Genomic DNA, 23,380 nt, shown 5'->3' with positions numbered 1-23,380 from the left:
ACCAGTGAAAGAGCCTTACACATAACCTCTATTTATTAACAATCACCAAAAACAGATTGTATATGCTACACATACAGTGCTCACCACTCCCAATAAGACAGATGAACGTTTCCCTGCTGGCCAGTCAGGATCAGGTCCCATCTCAGGGACTCCAGTTTCTGCACGGTGTCATTGGCAGAGTGTTGAGGTCTGGCCGCTCTGATCTTTGGGGCTGTGCCCTGGAGTTGGTTCCCAAAGAACTTCCATTTGAACCCCAGTTTACATAGTGAAATTTGAGTCCTTTTTAGCTATATCTTAACCAATCATTATACTAAAATTTTACTAACCAATCTCAACATAGTGTAATAAAATTTTCTAACCAATCCTATCCCACCACCTTAATTAATTTACACCTAGCAAAATTAATTATACAACACACAGAAACAATTAAAGAACCAGACAGAGATCATACACACAAACCATAGGGAAATGGGGACCATAATGATAGAACAATAATGAAATAAGGATTTCACAACCCCAACTATTGATAAGTAGTTTCTTGTCAGACAGAATGCCATCACACTAACTTTTCATTAACCATCTTAAGATCTGTTTCTTTATCTGATGATAGTGGGGGGCCATTCGGACGGGATCTCCTTCTTAGCAGCCTGATATTACATTGTTTTAATGTAATTTAGATGGAATGTGAGGATGTGACTGCCTGGTTCTCAGCTAATGGCTGCTGCTTGGCTGCCCTTTTAATCTGGCTGCAGACAAAGGCCTTAGGCTTTAGGCCTTACAATACGGCTGCAGACAAAGGTCTTATTCTTACAGGAAAGTGCTGTGCAGGTTCCCTTTGAGGATGAGGGCTGACAGGTCAGATATAGAGTGATCGAATTGTGAAAAGTGTTCACCCACAGCTTTTATCATTTTCCTATGTGAGTTTATTCGAAAACATAATGTTTGTCCGGTTTCAACCACATAATTGTTTTTGTGGCCTTCAGTGCACGGAATGTGGTATACCACATGTTGTGATAGGCATGTATCGGACCCATGGATTTTGAAACGTGTGTTGTTTGAGGGTGTTTGATCATAGTAGTAGTGGAGATAATTTCTGCAGATTTTATATGTGTTGCTCTGGCGGGGTCTGGTGCCACTTTGAGTTGGTGTGTCCTGGTCTGTGGGGAGCTTACTTCTGATGAGGAGCTTGGAGAGGTTGGGAAGGTTGTTTGAAGGCCAGAAGAGGGGTTCAGGAAAGATTTCTTTCAGGATAGGGTCCCCACTGAGTATGGGTTGTAGCTGTTTGATGATACCCTGTATGGGATGGTAGGTGACAACTAGGCATTTGCGGTCAGAGAAGGTTTTATTTCTGTATTGAAGCAGTTTCTCGCAGAGTATTTGGGTGGCCTGTTCCATGATGGAATCTATTTCTCTGGTGGAGCACCCTTGTTTGGTGAAGGCAGTTTTGAGTGTGTTAAGGTGTATATCTCAGACTTTCTCCTTGTAGCATATTCTGTGGTATTTGAGTGCCTGGCTGTAGATAACAGATTTCTTGGTGTGTTTGGGGTGGTTAGTGGCTCAGTGAAGGTAGGTGTGGTGATCCAGGGCTTTCTCGTTTATAGTTATCTGTAGGGTTTCATTGTTGAAGCTGATCATGGTGTCCAGGAAGTTGATACTAGTGTGGGAGTGTTCCAGAGAGAGTTTAATGGATGTGTGGTGGTTGTTGAAGTTGTAGTGGAAATCTATGAGGGAGCGTGTGTCATCTGTCCAGAGGATGAAAATATCATTGATGTATCTCAGATATATCATTGTTTTCATGGTTCATTTGTCCAGAAATTCTTCTTCAAGGTGGCCCATAAAGAGGTTGGCATATTGGGAAGCTGTCTTAGTACCCATGGTTGTTCTGATGGTTTGGACAAAATGTTAGTTATGTTAATATAAAATTGTTATGGGCGAGGATGAAATGGATGAGTTCAGCGATGTGTTGAGGGTGGATATCCGAGGATTGTCCATTATCTTGTAAATATTTGAAGTGGGCAGCTATGCCATCATTGTGAAGAATGTTGGTGTACAGTGATGTAACATCCATGGTGGCAAGGATAGCGTTCTGAGGGCGGTAGTTAATGTTGCGGAGTTTGTGGAGGAAGTAGGTTGTGTCCTGGAGGAAGCTGGCCCTTTGTGTGGTGAGTGATTTGAGGACTGTTTCCCAATATTCCTTCAGTGAGAGTGCCATGGCCAGATATAATGGGTCTGCCTGGGTTCCCTTGTTTGTGTGTCTTGGGAAGCATGTAGAAGGTCCCTGGGGTGGGTTCTTGGGAGATGAGTTTTGTAGAGTTTCTCTTGGAGTTGTTTGGGGAAAGATTTGATGATATCCTTAAATTCCAGGGTAAGTTGTGGTGTGGGGTCTTCTTTGAGTTCTTTATAGTAGGAGGTGTCGAAGAGTTATTCGTTGGCTTCATTTGTTTATTAGAAAGTAATAACCTATTATAAACTATTTGGAAGCATGGGTTGTGACCTGAGGCACTGACAATCTGCCACTCACTCTTTTGAGTGTAAAGGGGAAAATATATAATTAAAAATGTGATTGTACATTAAAAAACTGCCTTTTGGCGACAAAGCAGTGAGTATGTACGCACTGCGATGTGAGTTTTGTCAGGAAAAATGCCCCATTTTGGCGACAAAATACTTCCACCCCATGAGAGACTTTTTTCTTTTCCCTTTGTTGATAATAAAGGAAAGAGCCACTGTAGACACCACACCTGTTTTAATCGCTTTATTTAGCCTCCAGGAAGTGTCCCACAATGCCCATCCTGACCATTCTTGTCAGCAGTTTGAACTCAGCTGGCCTGCAGCCAGGTAAACAACCATCCGCCCCTCCCCCTTGCAAGCCCCAAGAATTTTAAATTCCATTTCCTGCTTGCTGGTTCGGCCTGGGGAGGTCTCATCGCGTCTTCCCAGGTGACCATGGCTGACTATCGCACCAAACACTCTCCCATCTGGACCACCATGGAGCTGTTGGATCTGATCAGTATATGGGGAGAGGAGGCTGTGCAGTCCCAGCTGCACTTGACCCATGGAATGGGGATACCTATAGGCACATTTCTTGAGGCTTGTGCAAAAAAGCTGAGCGGGACACGCTGCAGCGCAGAGTAAAGATAAAGGAGCTGAGGCAGGTGTACCATAAAGCGAGGGAGGCAAACTGCTGCTCCAGTGCTGCACCTAAGACCTGCCATTTCTCTAAGGAGCTGGAAGGTATCCTCGGTGGCGACCCCACTTCCATCACCAACAGCCCCCGGGGATACTTCAGAGGGAACAGAGGCAGTGGAAAGAGGACCTAATCCGGGGGATGAAGTTATTAATGAAGAGGTGGAGTTAGACGAGAATGTGCAGCTCCCGGTGGGGTCGCCCGGTGGGGCAGGCAGCCAGGAACTTTTCTCCCCTCCTGAGGTGCCTAGCCAGTCTCAGCAGTTGCTCTCCAGCGAGCAAGAAGCAGGAGATGAGACGCCTGGTAAGTAGCTGTGGCTTGTGTAGTGCAGAGGTAGGTTCAGGGCATAGAAATGTGGGAGGTTGGCTGTATTTCTGTGAGCTGGATATTTCCCTGTGTAGCTGATCGGTACGGTGGAACAGGGTGTTGATGCACGCCGAGCTATCACAGGAATCCTCCAGAGAGATCTCCAGGAAAGTTTCCTGTGGGTACTCAGTAATCCTCTGCCACAGGTTGTGTGGCAGTGCAGCTTTGTTCCTTCCCCCATTGTAGGACACTGTCCCACGCCATTCAGCAATCACTTGTGCAGGGACCAAAGTAGCACATAGGTGAGCTGCATATAGAGCAGGACGGAAGCTGCAAGCATGCAGTACATGTACCCTGGTTTCCCTGCTTACCCTCAGCAGTGACATGTCTGCTAGAATGATCCCTGCCTATGGAAAAGTTTGGGATAATTTTAGAATTAGTTCCCTGTAAAGCTGTACCACAACCCCCACAAAGACTATGTCCTTCTGTCCAGGTGCAGCCCCCTCTGGTCAACACTCAGCATGTTTTGTGTGCTTGCAGAGATGTGTGCCTGGCAAGGGTCAGTGAGAAAGTGATTGGTATGTAGCAAAAGGTGCATATAAGTGAAATGTTTCAATGCTGTGCATGAATTTAACAATCCTGCTTCTGTGCATTGTCCCCTGTGCTTCACCAGATGTGGCCTTCAGGAACACTACACACACCCTTGCCAACCATCTCTGCCAGATAAGAAAGAGGCCAAAACACAGCAAAGAAGACATGTTCCGGGAGGTACTGCAGTCCTCCACTACAGAGAAAAGGGAACAAAAGGAGTGCTGGGAAGCCGAAAAGCAGGATAGAAAAGAGAATCAAGCATTTGCTAGGGACGCAACAGAGTGGATGATAAAAGTAATGGAGGAGCAAGCAGAAATGCTCACGTCTTTAATAATGCTGCAGAGTGAGCAGGTCCAGGCTCAATCTCCACTGCAGCACATGCACAATTCTTTACCAGCCCCCCTCCACTCCGCCCACACATTCCTTTCCACTTTCTGGGACTCCTCAGTTTCCTCTTCACTCCACCCCCTCACATAACTTTCACAATGATAACTGGACCTACACACAGTTGTGAGGTCTGCCCTTTCCCAGTCCCTCCTTTCCCAGCAAGCATCTGTGTTTTGGTGAGTGTCACTGTGCTTTTACTTGATCAATAAAGGCAAAGTTTTATAATGGTAAATCATCTTTATTTTGTTTTCTACAAATTCACATTGCAATCACTATGAGTACATGTACAGGCATTTTAATCATTTTCTTACTGGGATATGTGGCCCCAAATGTCAACATAGCCCCCTACGGGAAAAAAATGGAATGCACCATGGAAGCAGCTCTAAGAAAGATATACATTACTGCTGCTCATTGTCAAAGTGCTTCCTCAAAGCCTCCCTGATTTCAGTTGCTGCCCTCTGGGCTCCTCTGACAGCCCTGGTATCTGGCCGCTCAAACTCAGCAGCCAAGCATCCTGCCTCAGCACTCCACCCCTGAGCAAACATTTCATCCTTCACAGAGATTATGCAAAGTGTAGCACACAGCTATGATCATGGGAATATTCTCCTCATTAAGGTCTGACCTGCCATAAAGGCAACATCAGCGTGCTTTTAATCTGCCAAAGCACATTCAACTGTCATCTGGCACCTACTCAGCCTGTTTTTGAAACACTCCGTACTGCTGTCCAGGTGTCCTGTGTAAGGTTTCATGAGCCAGAGCTGTAAGGGGTAAACCGGGTCTCCCAGGATCACTATGGGCATTTCCACATCCCTCACTGTAATCTTGTGTTCTGGAAAGAAAGTCCTCGGTTGCAGATTTCTGTATGGCTGGTGTTCCTGAAGATGCGTGCGTCATGCACCTTTCCAGACCACCCTGCGTTCATGTCTGTGAAACTCCCACGGTGATCTACAAGTGCCTGCAACACCGTGGAGAAGTGCCCCTTCCTATTGATGTACCTTGTTGTGAGGTGGTCTGGTGCTAAACCTGGAATGTGTGCCATCTGTCGCCCCTACAGAGTTAGGGAAACCCATCTCTGCACAGCCGTCCACTATTTCATGCATATTTCCCAGAGTCACAGTCCTTCGTAGCAGGATGCGATTTATTGCCCTGCACACTTGCATTAATGCAGCCCCAATTGTTGACTTCCCCACTCCAAATTGATTTGCGACTGACCGGTAGCAGTCTGGAGTCGCCAGCTTCCAGACAGTGATTGCCACAAGGTTCTCTACTGAGAAGGCAGCTCTCATTCTGGTGTCCTTGCACTGCGGGGCCAGCTCAGCATACAGTTCCAGGAAGGTGGCTTTACGCATCCGAAAGTTCAGTAGCCACTTCTCATCATCCCACACCTGCATGACAATGCAATCCCACCATTCAGTGCTGGTTTCCCTAGCCCAAAAGTGATGGTCACCCTATGCAGCTGCTCTGTGAATGTCAAAAGCAATGTAACGTTGCTGCTATCCATATCATGCAGAATGCTGGGTGCCTGTGAGTCTTCCTCTGCCAGTAATTTCACAATTAACTGCAGTACCAGGTGCCCTGTCCTCATGACACTTAACAGAGCATAGAAGAGAAATGCAGGATCCATCCCTTCTCATTACAGATGCTGGGGTGCACAGCAAAGAATGGCCATTGAAAAAATGGTATGAAAGAAAGTCAGAAGCCAATGGAGGGCAAGGACACACAGCAATGCATGACAGGACATTTAGCATGATCCCAAGATGCGCCGTGATCTGCTCCGCCTTTTCACAACACCTAGCGACAGAAGGTGTCACCCTGCACTGTGGGACACATACCCACAATGTATTGCTCACACTGTCGATGATGGTGCCCCCAATGTGGATGATGTGCCGCCAGAGGGGGCTAATGTGAATAAGCTTTTCCGATTTTTATCAAGTCGACTTTTGGGTGTTGATGTAAGTGTAGTTGACAAAACTTGGTAGTGTAGACAAAGCCTAAGCCAGCCCTGGTAACCCCATTCAAAGGGGATTGCAACCCACTTTGGGGTCCCGACCCACAGTTCGAAAACCTCTACTTTAGCAGGTTAACATATCTTGTCATATCTTCTGTTAAAATGAACAAGATTTATTTTATCAGCAAACTCACCCTGGCATCTGAGAGTTAAGATGGGTTATTTCCTCTCATCTTTATTCTCAGCAATTAAGAGCTTTAGGTCAAATGATTTCCTTAGTAATACACTAGCCTTCATTGGGATTGCACTGGTATAATTTGAGGCATAAATTGGTGAACATTATGTTTATTGATGATTAAATTGATGTTTATTAATGATTTAGTTGGGGTTGGTCCTGCTTTGAGCAGAGGGTTGGACTAGATGACCTCCTGAGGTCTCTTCCAACCCTGATATTCTATGATTCTATGTTTCTATGACTGTGCTGGGCTGGCAGGTAGAAAACACTATATTTTTCTTGTAAACTTTGCAAATTTGATCAGTGGTTACTGAGATACAGTAAAGATTGGGACCTTCAAGCATAATTCATTTCATTCATCCATAGAGTCATTTTTCAGAATAGCATCACTCTTCAGACAACCTGTCCTAGTCCTAACATTTTGTTATGAACTAATGAAATTCTATTGCTGATCACTCTTTGAGACAATATGAAACCCTGGATTATGCTGTCCATCAGTGCCAGTCTGCCAGGGTCATCTTTATTGATCTGGGAAAGCAAACTCCAATCTCAGTAGCTGACCTGACTTTTTAAATATTTGCTATGGCAATAAGCCACCATGCTGCCTTTTCACTTTTTGTAGAGAGGATTGTTGTGCAAAAGCCAATCTATTCCAGTCTTGGACCGCAAACATGTGATTGTATGTGCAACAATGACCCCCTGTGTAGTCTGCTGAGTAATCAACCCTTGTGAATTTACATGCACTTGCGGCTGTTGACGGCTTTTTTCTTTCTGAGACGCTTTTAAAAACAGAGGTGAAGGGTCTAATAAAGGAGAGCAAAGACTTATATGCCTTGCTTTCTAGGCTGGCCTGACCGGTCATGATGATTCTTTATCCATCCTAATACCACCTCTGGAAAAGCAAATTGAAAGTAGAAATTTCTCCCTTACTTCAGCCTACCACAACTCATTGTTATTAATTCGTTCTATAAAGTTAGACATGGGTTTTTAACCTGTGTGATGTGAAAATCCCTTGCAGAAGGCAGTTGTTTAACACTGTGTGCACATCTGCTCCACTGAGGACTAGTCTGTCCCCTCATTTCCCTTCTTCCTTACTTTTGGAAAATATGTCATAAAAACATTCATCTGCCTTTATTGAAATCTCCTCCTTCTTTCCCTCCCCCAAGATCGGAGGAAATGCTCTTCCCATTTCAGAATGGCCATTTGCAGGTAACTTTTTTCAGCGTGTTTCACTATCGCTAGCATTAACAGGAGTAAAATGACCGAGTCCCTGTGCAATGTGCTGAAAAGCTTGGCATAACTGTCAAACTGCAAAGACCCTGGCTAGACATTTTGGCTTTTTATGCTTATGTTCCTTCTTTAATTTGAAAAACACACCTCTTGAAAACGCCCATTGACTTATTTATAACAAGGTGCCTCTAAGTGTCTGGCAGTGGCAATAGCAAAATATTGCCACTGGTTTGACTAATCCCCATTAACGGGTTCCAAATGGGCTACACTGACAGCTCAGCTTGAGCTTCTATTGGTTTCTCCACCACTAATCACTGATTGTTTTTCTTATTAATTATAATTCTTTTAGGGCTCAACATTCAAGAATTTAGCAACATAAACTCCCTGAAAAAAGTACCTATACTGAAGGATGGAAGCTTCACCTTAGGAGAGAGGTTAGAATGCAGAGGTAGAAACCTCACATCCTTATCGCAGTATTTACAACCGTAACACTTCTGAGCGGCATGTTTGTCTGCTGCAGTCCGCCTCTACAAGGATCCTGGGATGGTGTTTGGTCTTGCAGTGTGCTAGGACATGCCGGTAATAAGGCTGGTTTCAGATTCCCAGAGGCACTGAGAAGAGCAGGCTGGCTGAATGTTCTCCTGGGGCCCCAGATTGGAATCTCACCAAGGCGTGGGAGTGTTAATGCCAATCTGTGTCTCAGTAAAACACACCTGGAGTGTATTGAGGAAAAAGTTGTACGTGCAGGGGGCAGTGTGGCACTAGGCCTTCCTTTTTCATTCAGCCTGTGACCCGCCTGAAGGGATCTTAGCACCTTTCCTGATACTAAGATTCACACAAATGTAGGTGGCTCAAGACCATAGGCGCCAACTCCATGGGTGCTGAAAAAAAACAGTGGGTGAAGCACCCACCGGCTACGCCCCCAGTCAGCTCCTCCCCCATCCCCCCAGTGCTTCCCCTGCCGACAGGCCCCGCCAGTCAGCTCCTCCCCCTCCCTCCCAGTGTCTCCTGCCCACCGAGGATCAGCTGTTCAGCAGCATGCAGGAGGTGGGGGGGGGAGCGATAGTGGAGTACACTCAGTGGAGGGGGCGGTATAGGGCAGAGCGGGAATGGGAAGAGGCAGAGCAGGGGTGGGGGCTTGGCAGAAGGGGTGGAGTGGGGGTGGGGCCTGGGGTGGAATGGGGGTTGAGCACTCCCCCGGCAACCTAGAAAGATGGTGCCACTCCTCAAGACTGCAAGTGAACAGAGAGCAAAATGGGAAAGCAGTGTTTCAAGAAGCCGAGGAGAAGGGTTCCCTGAAAGCCCCATTAGAATCAGTCTGGTTCTGAGAGAGCTTTGATTTCCACAAGGCTTATCTTCTTTGCCAGGACACAATCTGCAAGTTCTAAGTTTGTTTATATTTGTGGGGGGGGGAACAAGTGATGTATTTTTGAGAGAATGAATTCTCTGAGCCATGTCTTTGTAAGGAACATGTGCAATATACTTTTCATAGCAACAAAAAACTGACAAAATAAAGGCCTGGTCCAATGTCTGTTGAAGTCAATGGAAGGTTTCCCATTGACTTCATTGGGAATTGGATCAGGCCCTAAAACAGCTGAGAGGGAAAAGGAAATGCAGAAAACACTACATTATACTGCATGATGATAGTTTTATAAAATATCATTGGTCTGTGGTTCTTAAAGTGTAAAGGTGCTGTGGGTTATCAGCGGAACAAGCAGTGCTGACCTTCTAGCTCCTGCGCTGTTCTCTGACCCCTAACATTACCACACTTTCTAAATGGAAGCGATGTAAGGAGACGAGGAGGATGTAACTGTTCTCTCCTTAGCTCACAGGCCTACTGTTTCCCCTCTTATCTGGGCAGCACTGCGATTCTTCTGTACCTGAGCCGGAAGTACAACTTGCATCCAAGAGTTTTTAAAGAGTTGGCTGAGGAGCTCTCTGGACTATTGATGTTGCTTTTCAATAGGTCTTGGAGTACTGGGGAAGTGCCAGAAGACTGGAAGATAGCTAATGTGCCAGTTTCTAAAAAGGGTAAACAGGATGATCTGGGTAATTATAGGCCTGTCAGCCTGACAGCAATCAGCAAGATAATGGAGTGGCTAATCATAGAATCATAGAATATCAGGGTTGGAAGGGACCTCAGGAGATCATCTAGTCCAACCCCCTGCTCAAAGCAGGACCAATCCCTGACTAAATCATCCCAGCCAGGGCTTTGTCAAGCCTGACCTTAAAAACTTCTAGGGAAGGAGATTCCATCACCTCCCTAGGTAATGCATTCCAGTGTTTCACACCCTCATAGTGAAAAAGTTTTTCCTAATATCCAACCTAAATCTCCCCCACTGCAACTTCAGACCATTACTCCTTGTCTGTCATCTGCTACCACTGAGAACAGTCTAGAGCCATTCTCTTTGGAACCCCCTTTCAGGTAGTTGAAAGCAGCTATCAAATCCCCCCTCATTCTTCTCTTCTGAAGACTAAACATCCCCAGTTCCCTCAGCCTCTCCTCATAAGTCATGTGTTCCAGTCCCCTAATCATTTTTGTTGTAATAAGGGACTTGATTTAGAATTAAAGGAGGGTAATGTAGTTAATGCAAATCAACATGGGTTTATTGAAAACAGGTCCTGTCAAACTAACTTGATATCTTTTATGAGATTACAAATTTGGTTGATAAAGTTAATAGTGTTGATAGGACATACTTAGACTTCTGAAAGGCCTTTGACTTGGTACCACATGACATTTTGATTAAAAAACTAGAATGATATAAAGTTAACATGGCACACATTAAATAGATTCAAAAGTGGCTAACTGATAGGTCTCAGAATATAATTGTAAATGGGGAATTGTCATTGGATGCATGTGTCTCCAGTGACGTTCTACAAAGATCAGTTATTGGCCCTACAATGTTTAACATTTTTATTAAAGATATGGAAGAAAACATAAAATTAGCACTGATAAAGTTTGCAGATGACACAAAAATTGGGGGAGCGGTAAATAATGAAGAGGACAGGTCCCTGATTCAGAACAATCTGGATCACTTGCCAAATGGGATGCAAGCAAATAATGTGCATTTTAATATTGCTAAATATAAATGTATAAATCTAGGAACAAAGACCATATGCCATACTTACAGGATAGGGGACTCTATCCTGGGAAGCAGTGACTCTGAAAAAGATTTGGGGTTGTGGTGGATAATCAGCTGAACAGGAGCACCCAACGTGACGCTGTGGCCAAAAGAGCTAATGCAATCCTGAGATGCATAAATGGGAATCTCAGATAGAAGTAGAGAGGTTATTTTACCTTCATATTTGGCACTGGTGTGACCACAGCCGGAATATTATGTCCAGTTCTGGAGCCCATAATTCAAGAAGGATGTTGATAAATTGGAGAGGGTTCAGAGAAGAGCCTCTAATGATAAAGGATTAGAAAATATGCCTTATAGTGATAGACTAAAAGAGCTCAATCTATTTAGCTTAACAAAGAGAAAGTTAAGGAGCAACTTGATCGCAGTCTATGAGTATCTACATAGGGAACAAATATTTAATAATAGACTCTTCAGTACAGCAGAAAAGGGTATAAAATGATGCAATGGCTAGAAGATGAACCTAGACAAATTCAGACTGGAAATAAGGTGTAAATTTTTGACAGTGAGTAATTAACTACTGGAACAATTTACCAAGGGTTGTGATGGATTCTTTTTAAAATCAAGATTGGATGTTTTTCTAAAAGCTATGTTCTAGGAATTATTTTGGAAAAGTTCTGTGGTCTGTGTTATATAGGAGGTCAGTCTAGATGTTCACAATGGTTCCTTCTAGCCTTAGAATCTCTGATTCTTGCCTTGTGTGCTTTGGTTTGTTGGCAGACTTCCTCCGGAGACATTCTTGCTTCTGTAGATCTCTTGTTCTGGGGACCTCCCCAGAGAGGAACCAGTTTAGCCTTTGTAGCAAGTCATGGGGCAAGATTCCGTACTTAATCCAAGCTGCCAAGTACCACTCCCCGATTTGGTCATTTGTAGTTAGTTTGAGTATTAGCAGCACTCCTGAGTTCCATACAGAGCCATGAGGGGCATTTAACGTCTTTATTTTTTTTAAGTGCTCCCACATTTTTAAGTGCCTATGTAAGGTTAAATAGCTGCATTTTGGGGGTGGTTGTCCATATGTCTTGTGACCATAACCAGCCAATTGGTGAACATACAGAAATCCATATTTAATATGTGTATATACAATATACATACACATACAAATCACTTACATGGTGCTATGATAATACAAATTATAATAAAAAACCGAGGAGTGCTTGTGGCACCTTAGAGACAAACAAATTTGTTAGTCTCTAAGGTGCCACAAATAGTCCTCGGTTTTTTTGCTGCTACAGACTAACACGGCCACCACTCTGAAACAAATTATAATGATGATGCCATGTGGTAAACTACATGCACCTGGCTCTTTTCTCCCTCTAGTGGTCTCATGGAGAACAGCAAGATCATGCAGGAAAGCCAAGAGTCTTTGGGAGATTTGGTATGTCTCCTCTTAGAGGGTAAATTAATGAAACCAAACTTGTAGGGATCCTAGCGCTCCACTTAAATTAAAAGGTTACTTCACCTACTAAGTAGGAGCAAAAGACAGTACGAGAAGTGGACTATGAAACCTGATGCATATGCTGCCAGCATTTGATGTAAGGATATCTGAGATCCACAGATTATTCTCAGAAATGCAACAGAACAACATCCAGCTGTTTGGAGGATCCCATTAAGTCTCATTCTGATTGCTGATACTTAGAGGTACAGAGAAATAGAGGATTCATACAGCTGGGTTCCAGATTAGCTCTCCTGTAAATCTATGGAGCAAACTGTGCAGTTCCCCATTTGGTGATGACTAAATTTCGTTGCATGTGTATGGAAGCTAATCCTATTCCCTCCTCCTCATGCAGATGGTGATTCCCCTATTCACAGGAAATCCAATACCTTTACAGAAGCTGCAGGAGGCTTTGGATGAGCTGAATAATTCCCTGAAAAAGTTCACAGAGAAGTTCCTGCAGGACAAGCCCTTCATTGTGGGCAGCGAGATTTCTCTGGCAGACCTGGTGGCTATCACAGAGCTCATGCAGGTGAGTGTAGGAGTGTTGTTAGTGAATTTTCAGCATCATGAAAAACTGGTGTTGTCTATACTGCCTGAAGACCAGCATGTGGTGCTGCTGCAGTTTCCCTGGAGATGGGAAGGGGGGGTTGATGCAGCACCACATGACTGAGAAGGGAAGCAGGATTCAGCTACCTCACAAAGATGGCAGATACTATACAAGAGTCTGATCCAGCGTAGCTCTGCCCTGCCCCCAAATCCTATGTTTTCATTCATGTCATTCCCTCCTCATTACAGTTTTCTATCCTTCTTGTGAAGAATTCAAATCCTAGGAAGGATAAATGAGGAGCAACAGGGAACTGATGTTTAGATTAAAATAAAGAGCCCAGCCCAAGGGGGGGGCAGGCTTCCTCCCCAAGTAATTTCCCTGCTCTCAGTCTGCAAAATGCCAATCAGTGACTTCACAAAATACAGCATGTAAAATGAAGTGGCTCCCATATGGATCCATCACTTGCCTGGAGTACTGTGTTACAGCACTTTCCACCTCTCCTCCAAATGCTTTACGGGGCAGTACTGCCTCCCTCCAAAGAGCGGGTCACCCTGCAGATAAACTTTTGAGAGGGCAAGAAAAACTGCTGATGCTGCAATTCTGATCTTAAATGATGATTTTGTGTTCTCTCATTGATCATGCCTTAGTGCATGTGAGAACTGTTACAGCTATTAAGCCAAACTCTCTGCTGATGTAACTTCATTAGCTTCAATGGTATTATGCTGCTGGAGAAATTGGCTCATTATCTCCTGACTTAACCTCTAGTGGCTGAGGTTTTGCAATAAGCACCACGTGAATTGCAATGAGGATGTACCTCACCCTTCAAGTCAGGCTCAGACATTTAGGTGCTGGAGCAGATTGAGGATGACGCTGACACTAGTCAGCAAATTGTCTTCCTACTTGTGGCAGATACATGGTAATCCAGGGCAGGATTCTGCTGTGCACAGTTACTTGAAATGAATCCCTCTCCTTTTCACCATGTTTGGCTGTTGTGTCTTTCTCTCTTTAAAGTCCGTAGGTGCTGGTTGCAACATCTTTGAGGGCTGACCCAAATTGGTGGCATGGCGCAGCCAGGTGGAGGAAGCTGTGGGGAAGGAGCTCTTCCAAGAAGTGCATGAACGGATCCTGAATGCCCAGGATTTGAGGAAAGTCCAGATTGACCCACAGATGAAGAAGGAAATGAAACCTCTGCTGCTGAAGATGCTGAAGTAGGAGGAAATGTGAAGTATTCCCTCACTGCTAGACTTTTCTGAATGTATTTCTAAATCCAACCCCCAAATTCCCCTGTTATGTGCAGTTACCCTGTGCCAAGAAGAAAGAACTTTCCACAGGTTTCACTTGAGTAGTGGAACTTTTCCGCATGTTCTGTCTTTATCCTCTAACAGTGAACCACTGAAGGGCACTTTAAAATTAGACCTTTTTTCCCTTAACCATTGCCTTTTTGTCACTTGAAGGAGACAGTGTGTGGTCCCCAGGAAATTCACCCATTACTATCTCTCACAGGGCTTCCTCGTCGCAGTCCTCTTAAATATCCTCATGCTGACTGTCAGCTTCTCTGCTCCTTGACAATTTTGAAAAACTCAAAAAGAATGCAGACTTCTAGCAGAGAGTCTTCAACCCCTTTCCACACACATGCTCTGGATTTCTCTCTGTGAAAGCTTACTAATCTCTGGGACATTTTAGCTTCTTTGGGCAGCACACGTTCTTATTTTCCTCTCCTCATCCTGTAATTGCCAGTGCCACTCTTCACAGAGAAGTGACTCATTCCTTGGGGAATTTTCTGTTCTAACCTCCTGTGCCCCATCTATCCAGGATTTTGTGCTCTTAAAATATTGCTAGAAATAATGATGCCATTGGACACCCAAAGCAGTGCACTTTCTGTGCAGTTGCATGCCCAGAATACCAGCCATCAGGTGTCTTCTATCATGGGAAGTGCCAAATCTTTTGTGCAAGTCTTGGAAATGCATTGTCTGATATGTTGTTACTGCTATAAAATAGAAATTAAAAATAGAAACAAGCATTTACTATAGCTTATTCACACGGATAGAACAGTCTTTCAGCCAGACAGGTAACTCTGGCATTCACAGTAATGTCACTGCTTGTGCTTCCTAGACAGCTCAGCGCAGGAGTTGTGTATTTTATGTACCGATATTTTCTGAATCTGTTTAGACTATATCAGACATTTACCTCTCAGATTCATCAGCTGCCAGTGTGCGTCTTCAGAATATTGCAAAGTATACGTTCAAAATAAAAATGCAGCAGTCTTCTGTCTTTGAGTGTTTCATTGTCTTTGCTTTTAGAAGATCTGGGTTTGAAATGCAGTCAACTTAAAGCAGAGCTTTGTTCCCTTCTCCTACATACACACTTTCCTTTCTTAAGAAGCTCCAGTTAGGGTTAGTGGGTTTTGTTTTGTTGTTAAATGCCCTAATCTTCTGGAAGTGTCCATTTTTACTGAGGTTTTTCCACTCAAAAGCTGTACATCATTAACTCCCCATCACAAAATTCAAACCATGGGCCAGTCTCAGATTTTGTAGCTGAACTTTTTTATAATGATAGTGTTACCCATTATCACAATTACCACTTCAGCATAAAGAGTTGGGTATGATAATATATATTATAAATAGCCACATCAGTTGGACAGTAACGTGGGAGACGTAACCTCTAAAACAGGCTTCTTGGATTTTAGCAACCACACATGGAGCAGCTGTTAGTGAAAAGGAGAATATTTTCTTCACCCCATTTCTCCATGTGGAATATCTAAATAAGATGAGATATTGAAGTGAGAAGAAGCAATGAACACATGGAAGGCAGAGAGCCCCAGCCAGCTGTAGGCCCATCAACCCCTCTATCCATCTTCCAACAAAGAGTAGAAATAATTTCCCAGTCTTTAGGGAAGGAAAAGCAATATGAAAAAGGCTGCCAAAACAAGAGAAATTAAGTATCACAATAGGTTGCATTCACGCAGTCACATGCATATTATTACAAGCACTCTGTTAGCTGGTAGGGTGTGATAAATCAGTCGTGCCATGGTGATCATGCTGCCCATCAAGACTTACTGTTACATTTCAGTGTTCAGGTTATTAGTGTGTGTATGTGTTTTATGCCTTTCCATCCCCTCACCTCTATTGTCCTTCTCAGGGCATTCAGGGTGCGAAAAATAAACATTTGTTTCCAGCAGACAAATGAAAGCCAGGGTAAACTCCACTGGCATATTTCCATTTGTGGCTTTGTTAAGGACACCCTTGATCAGGGAATTGCATGAAGCAGGTGAACTGCCTTCCTGATAAGCAATCCATATAGCCTGTTTGTATACCTTGCCTGCCAGTGTCCCAGGAAATGAAAAGAATTGAGGGTTTCCTTTTGTCTTACTCCTTTCCCTGGGGGGCAGGAATCAGCGTTCACGTCATGCTCCGGGTCAGTACCTGGCCCAGGCTGGGAAAACTAATGATCCAACCAGCGGACCAAATTCAGTGATGAATCCTGGTCACATGCCACTAGAGGCACACTGCACGTATGCTAAGGCAGACTCCAAAATTCCCCTAGCAGAATCAGATTTCTCTGCCACGTGGAAATAAATCTCACAAAAATCAGGGCACCAAATCCATTGTACTATGTTTTAGTGTACGATCTGGTAAACAGGACACCCAGCTTTGGAGGCCGGGGAACTGCTTTTCCTGTCCTGTCTGGGCAGGACCAGCCCTGCGTACTAGGCAGCATCACCGTGACAGCTGGCACATCCGTGGCTGTGGCAAGGTGTTCATAAAAGGCCAAAGCAAATCTCCCCCCCCCATCCCCACCCCCAGTCACCGGGAGAGGAGCGAAGGTGGGCCAGGTTGCCCCTGCTCCGCTCAGGGATGGTCCCCAGGGACCAAGGGGTCAGGGCGCAGAGACAGGCAGAGGAGGGTGTCTCCAGACGCAGCCAATCGCGAGCCCCGGCGCTCGCTCCCACCCCCTGCTCTGCAGCCCGCGCCGGCCGCGCAGGGAGTGACCCAGCAGCCCGCGCTAGCCTCGGCCATGCCGTTCCTGGAGCTGGAGACCAGCCTCCCGGCCGCTCAGCTGCCCCAGGGCTTAGCCGGCAAGCTGTGCGCGGCCGCTGCGGCTATCCTGAGCAAGCCCGAGGAGGTGAGTCTCCTGCCTCGGCGTGCGCAATGCTGCGGCCTTTCGGCCGGCTGCCCTGGAGGAGCAGCGGGGCCTGCGGCAGATGCGCGGAGCTTGTCCCTGGCCCCGCACCCCCTGCGGGGTATGGGCTAGATGAGAGGGGGTCCTGGTCTAGGAAAGAGAGAACCACTGGTCTGGGGTCCCCCTGTGGGGGCCGTGAGCAGGTTGCGGGGGTGCCACCAAGTAGGGCCAGCCTTGGGCTCACTGGGGCCCAGGGCAGAAAGCCAAAGTCCTGCTGCATGGGGCTGAAAGCTGGGACCCTGCTCCCCGCCACCTGGGGCTGAAGTTGAAGCCTGAGCAATGTAGCTTTGCAGCGGGCCCTGCAGCATGGGGTCCCAGACAGCTGCCCTGCTTGCTACCCCCTAGTGCCGGCCCTGGCTTTTCTATGCAGAAAACTAAGTTATTGTGGCACAGATGGGCTGTGGAGTTTTTGTAGCATGTTGGGGGGGAGGTGTCTCAGAAAGAAAAAGGTTGAGAACCCCTGGACTAGGGCAAGGCAGGGTTCCCCTGGGGTGCACGGGGTGAGTGGCCCAGGGCACCAGCGCCTCCTCATGACACACACTGCTCATATCTGTGAGGCTTGTGTCCTGTGTTTCCTTCCCTCCCATGGCTGTTTCCCTGGGTGTGCCCGGCATGGCAGAGGATAAACGTCACGGTGAAGAGCGACTTGTCCATGGTGGTTGGAGGCTCCGCAGCGCCCTGCGCTCAGCTGTTCGTCTCATCCATTGCAGTGGTGGGAACTGCGGAGCAGAACAGAGGGCACAGTGCCAAGTTCTTTGAGTTCCTTACCAAGGAGCTGGGGCTCGGTGCAGACAGGTGAGTGCAGTGCAGGGAGAGTAGGAGGAAGGTGTATTCAACAGGTAGAGGGGAGTTTCATACAGCGTCCCAGTGAGACCCAGCTCAGTGCTGTGGAGCTTCACTAATCAAGGTTTGTGTTTAAGTACAAATAGGGGAAGCTTATAAGAGGCCTTGGCAGGGAGGGTCTCTCTCCTCCAGTCCTCCTGATTTCCCCCCCTGCCCTGTTAGTAATTTCCTGCACTCGTTAGACTGGGCATCTTCCTTCTTGCTCCTCTCCTGGCTTTCTAAGGCTGAGCCTAATTGTGAGAATGCGGGGTGAAGTCCCAGGTGTAGTCAAAGCAGAGTTACCCCCAAATGCCCTGAGAGCCTGGTGGCACATGAGCAAGGATTTCAGGGTAGAGGATTTAGAAGCAGAGCTGCATTGGAGTGAAACCAGAGAAAGAAGAGAGATGGCAATTGAATGTCATCATTGTTAGGGCTGGATGAATTGGGGGTTCCCCTATTCTGGTACTTAGCAGCTCTGACTCCACATCCCCACCATGTCACATAAAGCTTGCTACAACATTAGTCATCCTTGATCCAAATAACTCCTCAGTAGGGCTAATTACTGTCTTGGATGTCAGAATTTATTTAGTACAGGAAAAATAAAATTTATTTTTTTATTTAAAGGCCAGACATGTCCACCATCACCCATCAGTGCCAGGTGGTAGCAAAGGGGTTAGTTTGCCTTTCAGGTGGATTTGTCAATCTTTTTTCTCTGCCCCTTTCTCTCGTTCTCCCATTACTCCAGCAGTAGCAGAGAGAGAGAAACTCGCTCCATGTGTATTTCATAGCTCTGGGGAGAGGTGAAGTCTTATTTTTCCCTTTGTGTTTATATGGAGGAGAAATTGTCTGTATTGAATTATTTATGACTAGCAGAAATCTTTTTAAAAAGTCATACAACAGAATAAGAGAAATATTAACTAGGTTCTAGGCCAGTTGCCTAACTGGCTGCCCCTGGAATCCTGCTGCTACTAGGTCTTGCCTCCTAGGCAGTAGGGCTGGTAAACAAAAGCTTGGTGGACATGGATGGTGGTTATACACTGGTTATTTTCAAACAGCTAAGGGGAATACAGAAACATAAATAGGGCAGATGCCTGAAATGAAAAGGCAGTGAATTCCTATTGTTTCCATGTGACTAAGGTATTTTCTACTTCTAAGAATAGCTCTAAATTCAGCATTCTGTGTAGCTGCACCAATGCTGACACTGTTTGAGCTGCAAGGATAGCCAAGGACATCCAGGACTTTGCACTGACTGAACTGGGTGGGGCGTACTCTATTCTGACCAGGAGTAACCCCATTTAACATAAGCAGCGCAAGCCCCAGTGCAGCTTGCTCTTCTCTGTGTTTGGGGTCAGCAGGCGCTCAGATACAGCAATGAGAATTTACATATATGTACCTTGGATAAATAGATAGTTAACAGTTTAACTTTTTGCGGGTGTGGACAGGACTTTAGAACCCGTTCACACACTGTCCCATATAAAAAAGCCTGCTCCTATTACAGTCAGAGCGTTTAAGTCCCGACCACTGAGAGCTATGTTTAATGGTGTGTTTCTGGGTTGTTGAGAGAACTTACTGGAGATAATGTTCTATTATAAAATAATAAGCTTTCCTTTCCTCCTCTGTTCTCTCCTCTTTCACACGCAAAGGATTGTTATCCGTTTTTATCCACTGGAACCTTGGCAGATTGGCAAGAAAGGAACTGTCATGACTTTCTTATGATCTCTTCAAGAAACCCATTAAAAAGAAACCCTTGTGGAGGGCACAACCCGAGGATGGCCAGCTCTACCTGTTTATTTCTATGCAAGATCTGATATGTATCCTTCTGCACCTCCACTCATATAGTTCCTTTCTGTTTCTGCTTTCTATGTGCACACATCTCCAAAGTGGGGCTTACCAGCCAAACTCTTTGACAGTAACAGTTGGAGGTCTTTGTCTCACACCTGTCTTGTGGCCCAGAGACAATGCAGTTACCTATGATCTCAAACAAAACTTGAATTGTGAGCTTTGTTTAGCTGGAAGTTTGTTTTGTCATCAGCAGCGTCATGATGGCCTTCCTTATTTGGATCCAGTTAATCCAAGTTCTGTAGTCTTTTCCTTTAGCAATGAACAGTTCTTTCTTTCTGTTGCGTGACTGGCATCATTGATAACTGACAGGGGAGGTTCTCCAGTTTTGTTCAGCCCGAGGGCCGCTTTGCAAGAGAAAGACAGATCCTGTCATGTGCCAGCCTTTCCTCTTCCTTGTGAAATTCTGTTCTAGGAGTCCCTGGGCCACAGCTTGAGACTTTATGGGGTTAACTTCACCACCAGATAGAATGCTGACTGGGACCATGTCCCTGTAGACTTTTCTACACCAGAAGTCACTAAAAGTTGCTTATTAGTCTGGCAATAGGCACTAAACTAATTCACAGAAGTTAGCCTACTCGCTGCCAGTGGAGGGCAGAGAGAGTCAAGGGGACCTGAGATCTTTCACTTCCAACTTCTGTGACCATATCTTCCATGCTAAACCTCCTACCCTACTCCCCATTTCTGGGAAGAGAGAATATTGGTCTGAGGGAAGAATCTTTTAACTTGTATGGGGTGGCTGGGCTAGGGCTCCTTTCTAATCTCCTGCTCTGAGCTCTGCTTCACTAGGATCATTCGCTTGCACTGGTGGATGTTCCCATGTTCAGTCTATAGACTCCTGTAGTTTAATATCAATGTGCATATTGTGCACTGGGGTATGTGTGGAAGAGGGCTACTTATTGCAGAATCATTTCATACCCTAGGATGTGGAGCCCAGGAAATTGTTTTAGAATCATAGAATATCATGGTTGGAAGGGACCTCAGAAGGTCATCTAGTCCAACCCCCTGCTCAAAGCAGGACCAATCCCCCATCTACCAGATCCCTAAATGGCCCCCTCAAGGATTGAACTCACAACCCTGGGTTTAGCAGGCCAAAGCTCATTTTGCTGGTTCTGGTAATTGGTTTCAATTCCTGTAACTTGCCTCCGTGTTCACAGTACTTTTCCTTAACCCTCTCACTACAGTGAGCAATATCAGAACACTTTTTATTTTACAAATGCTTTCAATGTTCTGTGGGTGGTGGAGAGGAGCCACTGCCTTGCTACATCTGCTGTAATGCCCATTCTCTTAGTAGGGGAGTTTTCCCCTTGGCGCCCTTCTAGTTGGTCACTTTATAACTGGATTATACACAATATTTTATTACAAAAAACCCCTCAACCCCCCCTACTTATCGTCTATGGGATTTTCTTACTTTTGCATTTCACTCAGCAGAGATAATGAAGATAGAGTTGTCAGTTTCATTTTCATTTGTAGTCACTTTCTAAGGTCCAAATCCTGCAAACATTTAGGCATATGAATAGTTGCACTGAATTCATTGGGATTACTCATGTGAATAAGTGTTTTGAGGGTCAGGATTAAATCTTTCATTTTCTGGTTCTGATGTACCACTACAGTGTTTAATTGTCAGGTATTTACAGCATTGCAAGGGAATAATTACATTTAAAAATGAACTAATTTCCTCTTTCATTGCTCACAGAGTACTTTTTATTCCATTAGGTTTTGTAATTTTTTTTAAACACAATAAAAAACTGTGGGTGTCAAGTTGGAAGTGTCTTTCATTTATTCAAAAATAACTGAAACCAATTAGGTTATTCAAAAATAATTAAAACCCAATGATTTATTAATATCTGAAGCTAGTTACTACACATGCAGCATAACTTTCTTCCATTGTTGCAATATCACTGTCCTCTAAATAAAATCTGCACTAAGTGCAGATTTATGTGTTAGTGTCATGAGTTGGGTGTTTATCTGGTCAATAAAAGTTGTATCAAAATACTTTTAGTGTGTATCGATTCACTAGATTATCGCAATACTTTCACTCTGTTTCCCTTTCTCCTTGTATCTCACTCGCTCTTAAGCACAGTTGTAGATAACACAGCTATCCACGCTGCCTATGTTTATTTTTCTCATGAGATCTTTTCAATTAAATGCTTTTAAAACTAGGATAGTAAATGAAACAATTGTGTATCACTGAGCATATGACCAGTGACCTTAGAAATCCGTTTGTCATGGGAAAAAAGCTGAATTTACATTTTTACAAAGAATCTTTAGTTTTTACTTTTTGTGAAAAAATAAAATTAAATTTTACTGAAAGTACTTGTGTCACTTATTCAGTGTGTGCAACCTCCTTGTGGTTAATTTTTGAACACGCTTTCAATTTACATAGCTAAACATATTCCAATAAACTGCTTCCAGCGTTTCAAGGTTACTCAATGGCGGGGGGGGGGCTTCATTTTTTAATGTATCTCAAATTTTACTTCAGCCTCCAGATGTGAGTGATTAAAGTTATGAAAAGATGCCAAAAACTTTAAAAATCACCCCAAAGACTGTCTCTCCATTTGGCAAGGACAAATTTCATGTTGACAGTACAGACAGAACATTACCGTATGCAGCAAGGCTGTAGATTACATCAAAGGCAGACAATTGTAGAACACATGGAAAACGATAAACATAAACTGAATGAAAACAAGACTGAAACAGCAGGTCCATCAACAACAGTAAAGAAACAATGCATTGTGACTGGATCATACCAGTGTTTTTGTGCATTTAAAAAAAACTAGTTTTCTGAAAATATACCATACAGACAGAACTATTTGGTATGTGTATGAAATACAAATTGCAATGCTGTTAATTTTATTATAATGATTGATGGCACTGGTAGGCTTCAAACTCACTTAAAAATTGTAAATATATCAAAATATTGTGTTCAACTGTTACGTATATATATTGTGGCTCGGAAAACTAAAGTTCAGCATTTCACTTTAATCATGGAAAATGTGGATTTTTATGTTTTTTATCAGAGAACTTGGGGAAGTTTACTAGGGAAAACTAGGAGCCCTGCATAACTTAAAGCTTAACTGATCCTATTACTACCCTCTCTCCAGGCAGGGGGACGGTACTGCCCATGTCCCTATGAGTGGCTCAAAAAAGTGGAGGTGAACCCTTTGTGACAATCTGAGAAAACCCAGTAACCTCAATGTTAGCATTACAGAAATGTAGCTTTAATTCTGGTTTATAAAGGACTTCCCGTCTTGGAGATGACAAGTTTTGACTTCCCTTAGGACAATCCTGTTTTTTGCCCTATGTCCCAGCTTGCCTTGCTGGCTTCCTACCACTAGTTGCTTTTAGAGGCTGTTTCTCCTTCGTTGCTTCTCCCGTTAGCTGCTTCCTGGCTTTGCCTGTCTCATTGCTATAAAAGAGCAGGCACAAGTAGAGGCAGCAGCCTCCACACACTCTCCAGCTCTCAGCAGCAGCTTCACTCTATTGCCCTGGGGTGTAGAGATACACAAAGGAGTGGAAAGGGGATAGATACCATCT

General features: G+C 44.6%; 1 protein-coding gene and 1 long non-coding RNA gene across 4 annotated transcripts in view; one reads left to right on the top strand and one right to left on the bottom strand.

Annotated features, from left to right (window-relative positions):
* Nucleotides 1–23,380, bottom strand: part of LOC144275751 (uncharacterized) — a 29,652-nt gene that overhangs the window by 1,808 nt on the left and 4,464 nt on the right. For both annotated transcript variants that reach the window (XR_013348096.1, XR_013348097.1), the window contains exon 2: nt 21,255–21,337. This is a non-coding gene — a long non-coding RNA (uncharacterized LOC144275751). The remainder of the gene's footprint in view (nt 1–21,254; nt 21,338–23,380) is intronic.
* Nucleotides 16,976–22,122, top strand: LOC144275749 (D-dopachrome decarboxylase-like). Of its 2 annotated transcripts, XR_013348095.1 has the most exons (4): nt 16,976–17,125; nt 17,802–17,977; nt 19,648–19,815; nt 21,028–22,122. XR_013348095.1 is itself a non-coding variant. In XM_077835276.1 (3 exons), exons 1-3 carry the CDS (start codon nt 17,018–17,020, stop codon nt 19,718–19,720), a joined length of 357 nt encoding a protein of 118 aa, XP_077691402.1. In that variant the 5' UTR covers nt 16,976–17,017; the 3' UTR covers nt 19,721–22,122. The 2 variants fall into 2 exon arrangements, 1 of the variants encoding a protein (XP_077691402.1); XM_077835276.1 differs by having other exon boundaries at nt 19,648–22,122.

The sequence above is a fragment of the Eretmochelys imbricata genome, chromosome 15 (genome assembly GCF_965152235.1).
Source record: "Eretmochelys imbricata isolate rEreImb1 chromosome 15, rEreImb1.hap1, whole genome shotgun sequence".
Lineage (NCBI taxonomy): Eukaryota > Metazoa > Chordata > Testudines > Cheloniidae > Eretmochelys > Eretmochelys imbricata.
Note: the sequence above shows the minus strand (reverse complement) of the source record. Positions and strands in the feature narration are given on the sequence as shown.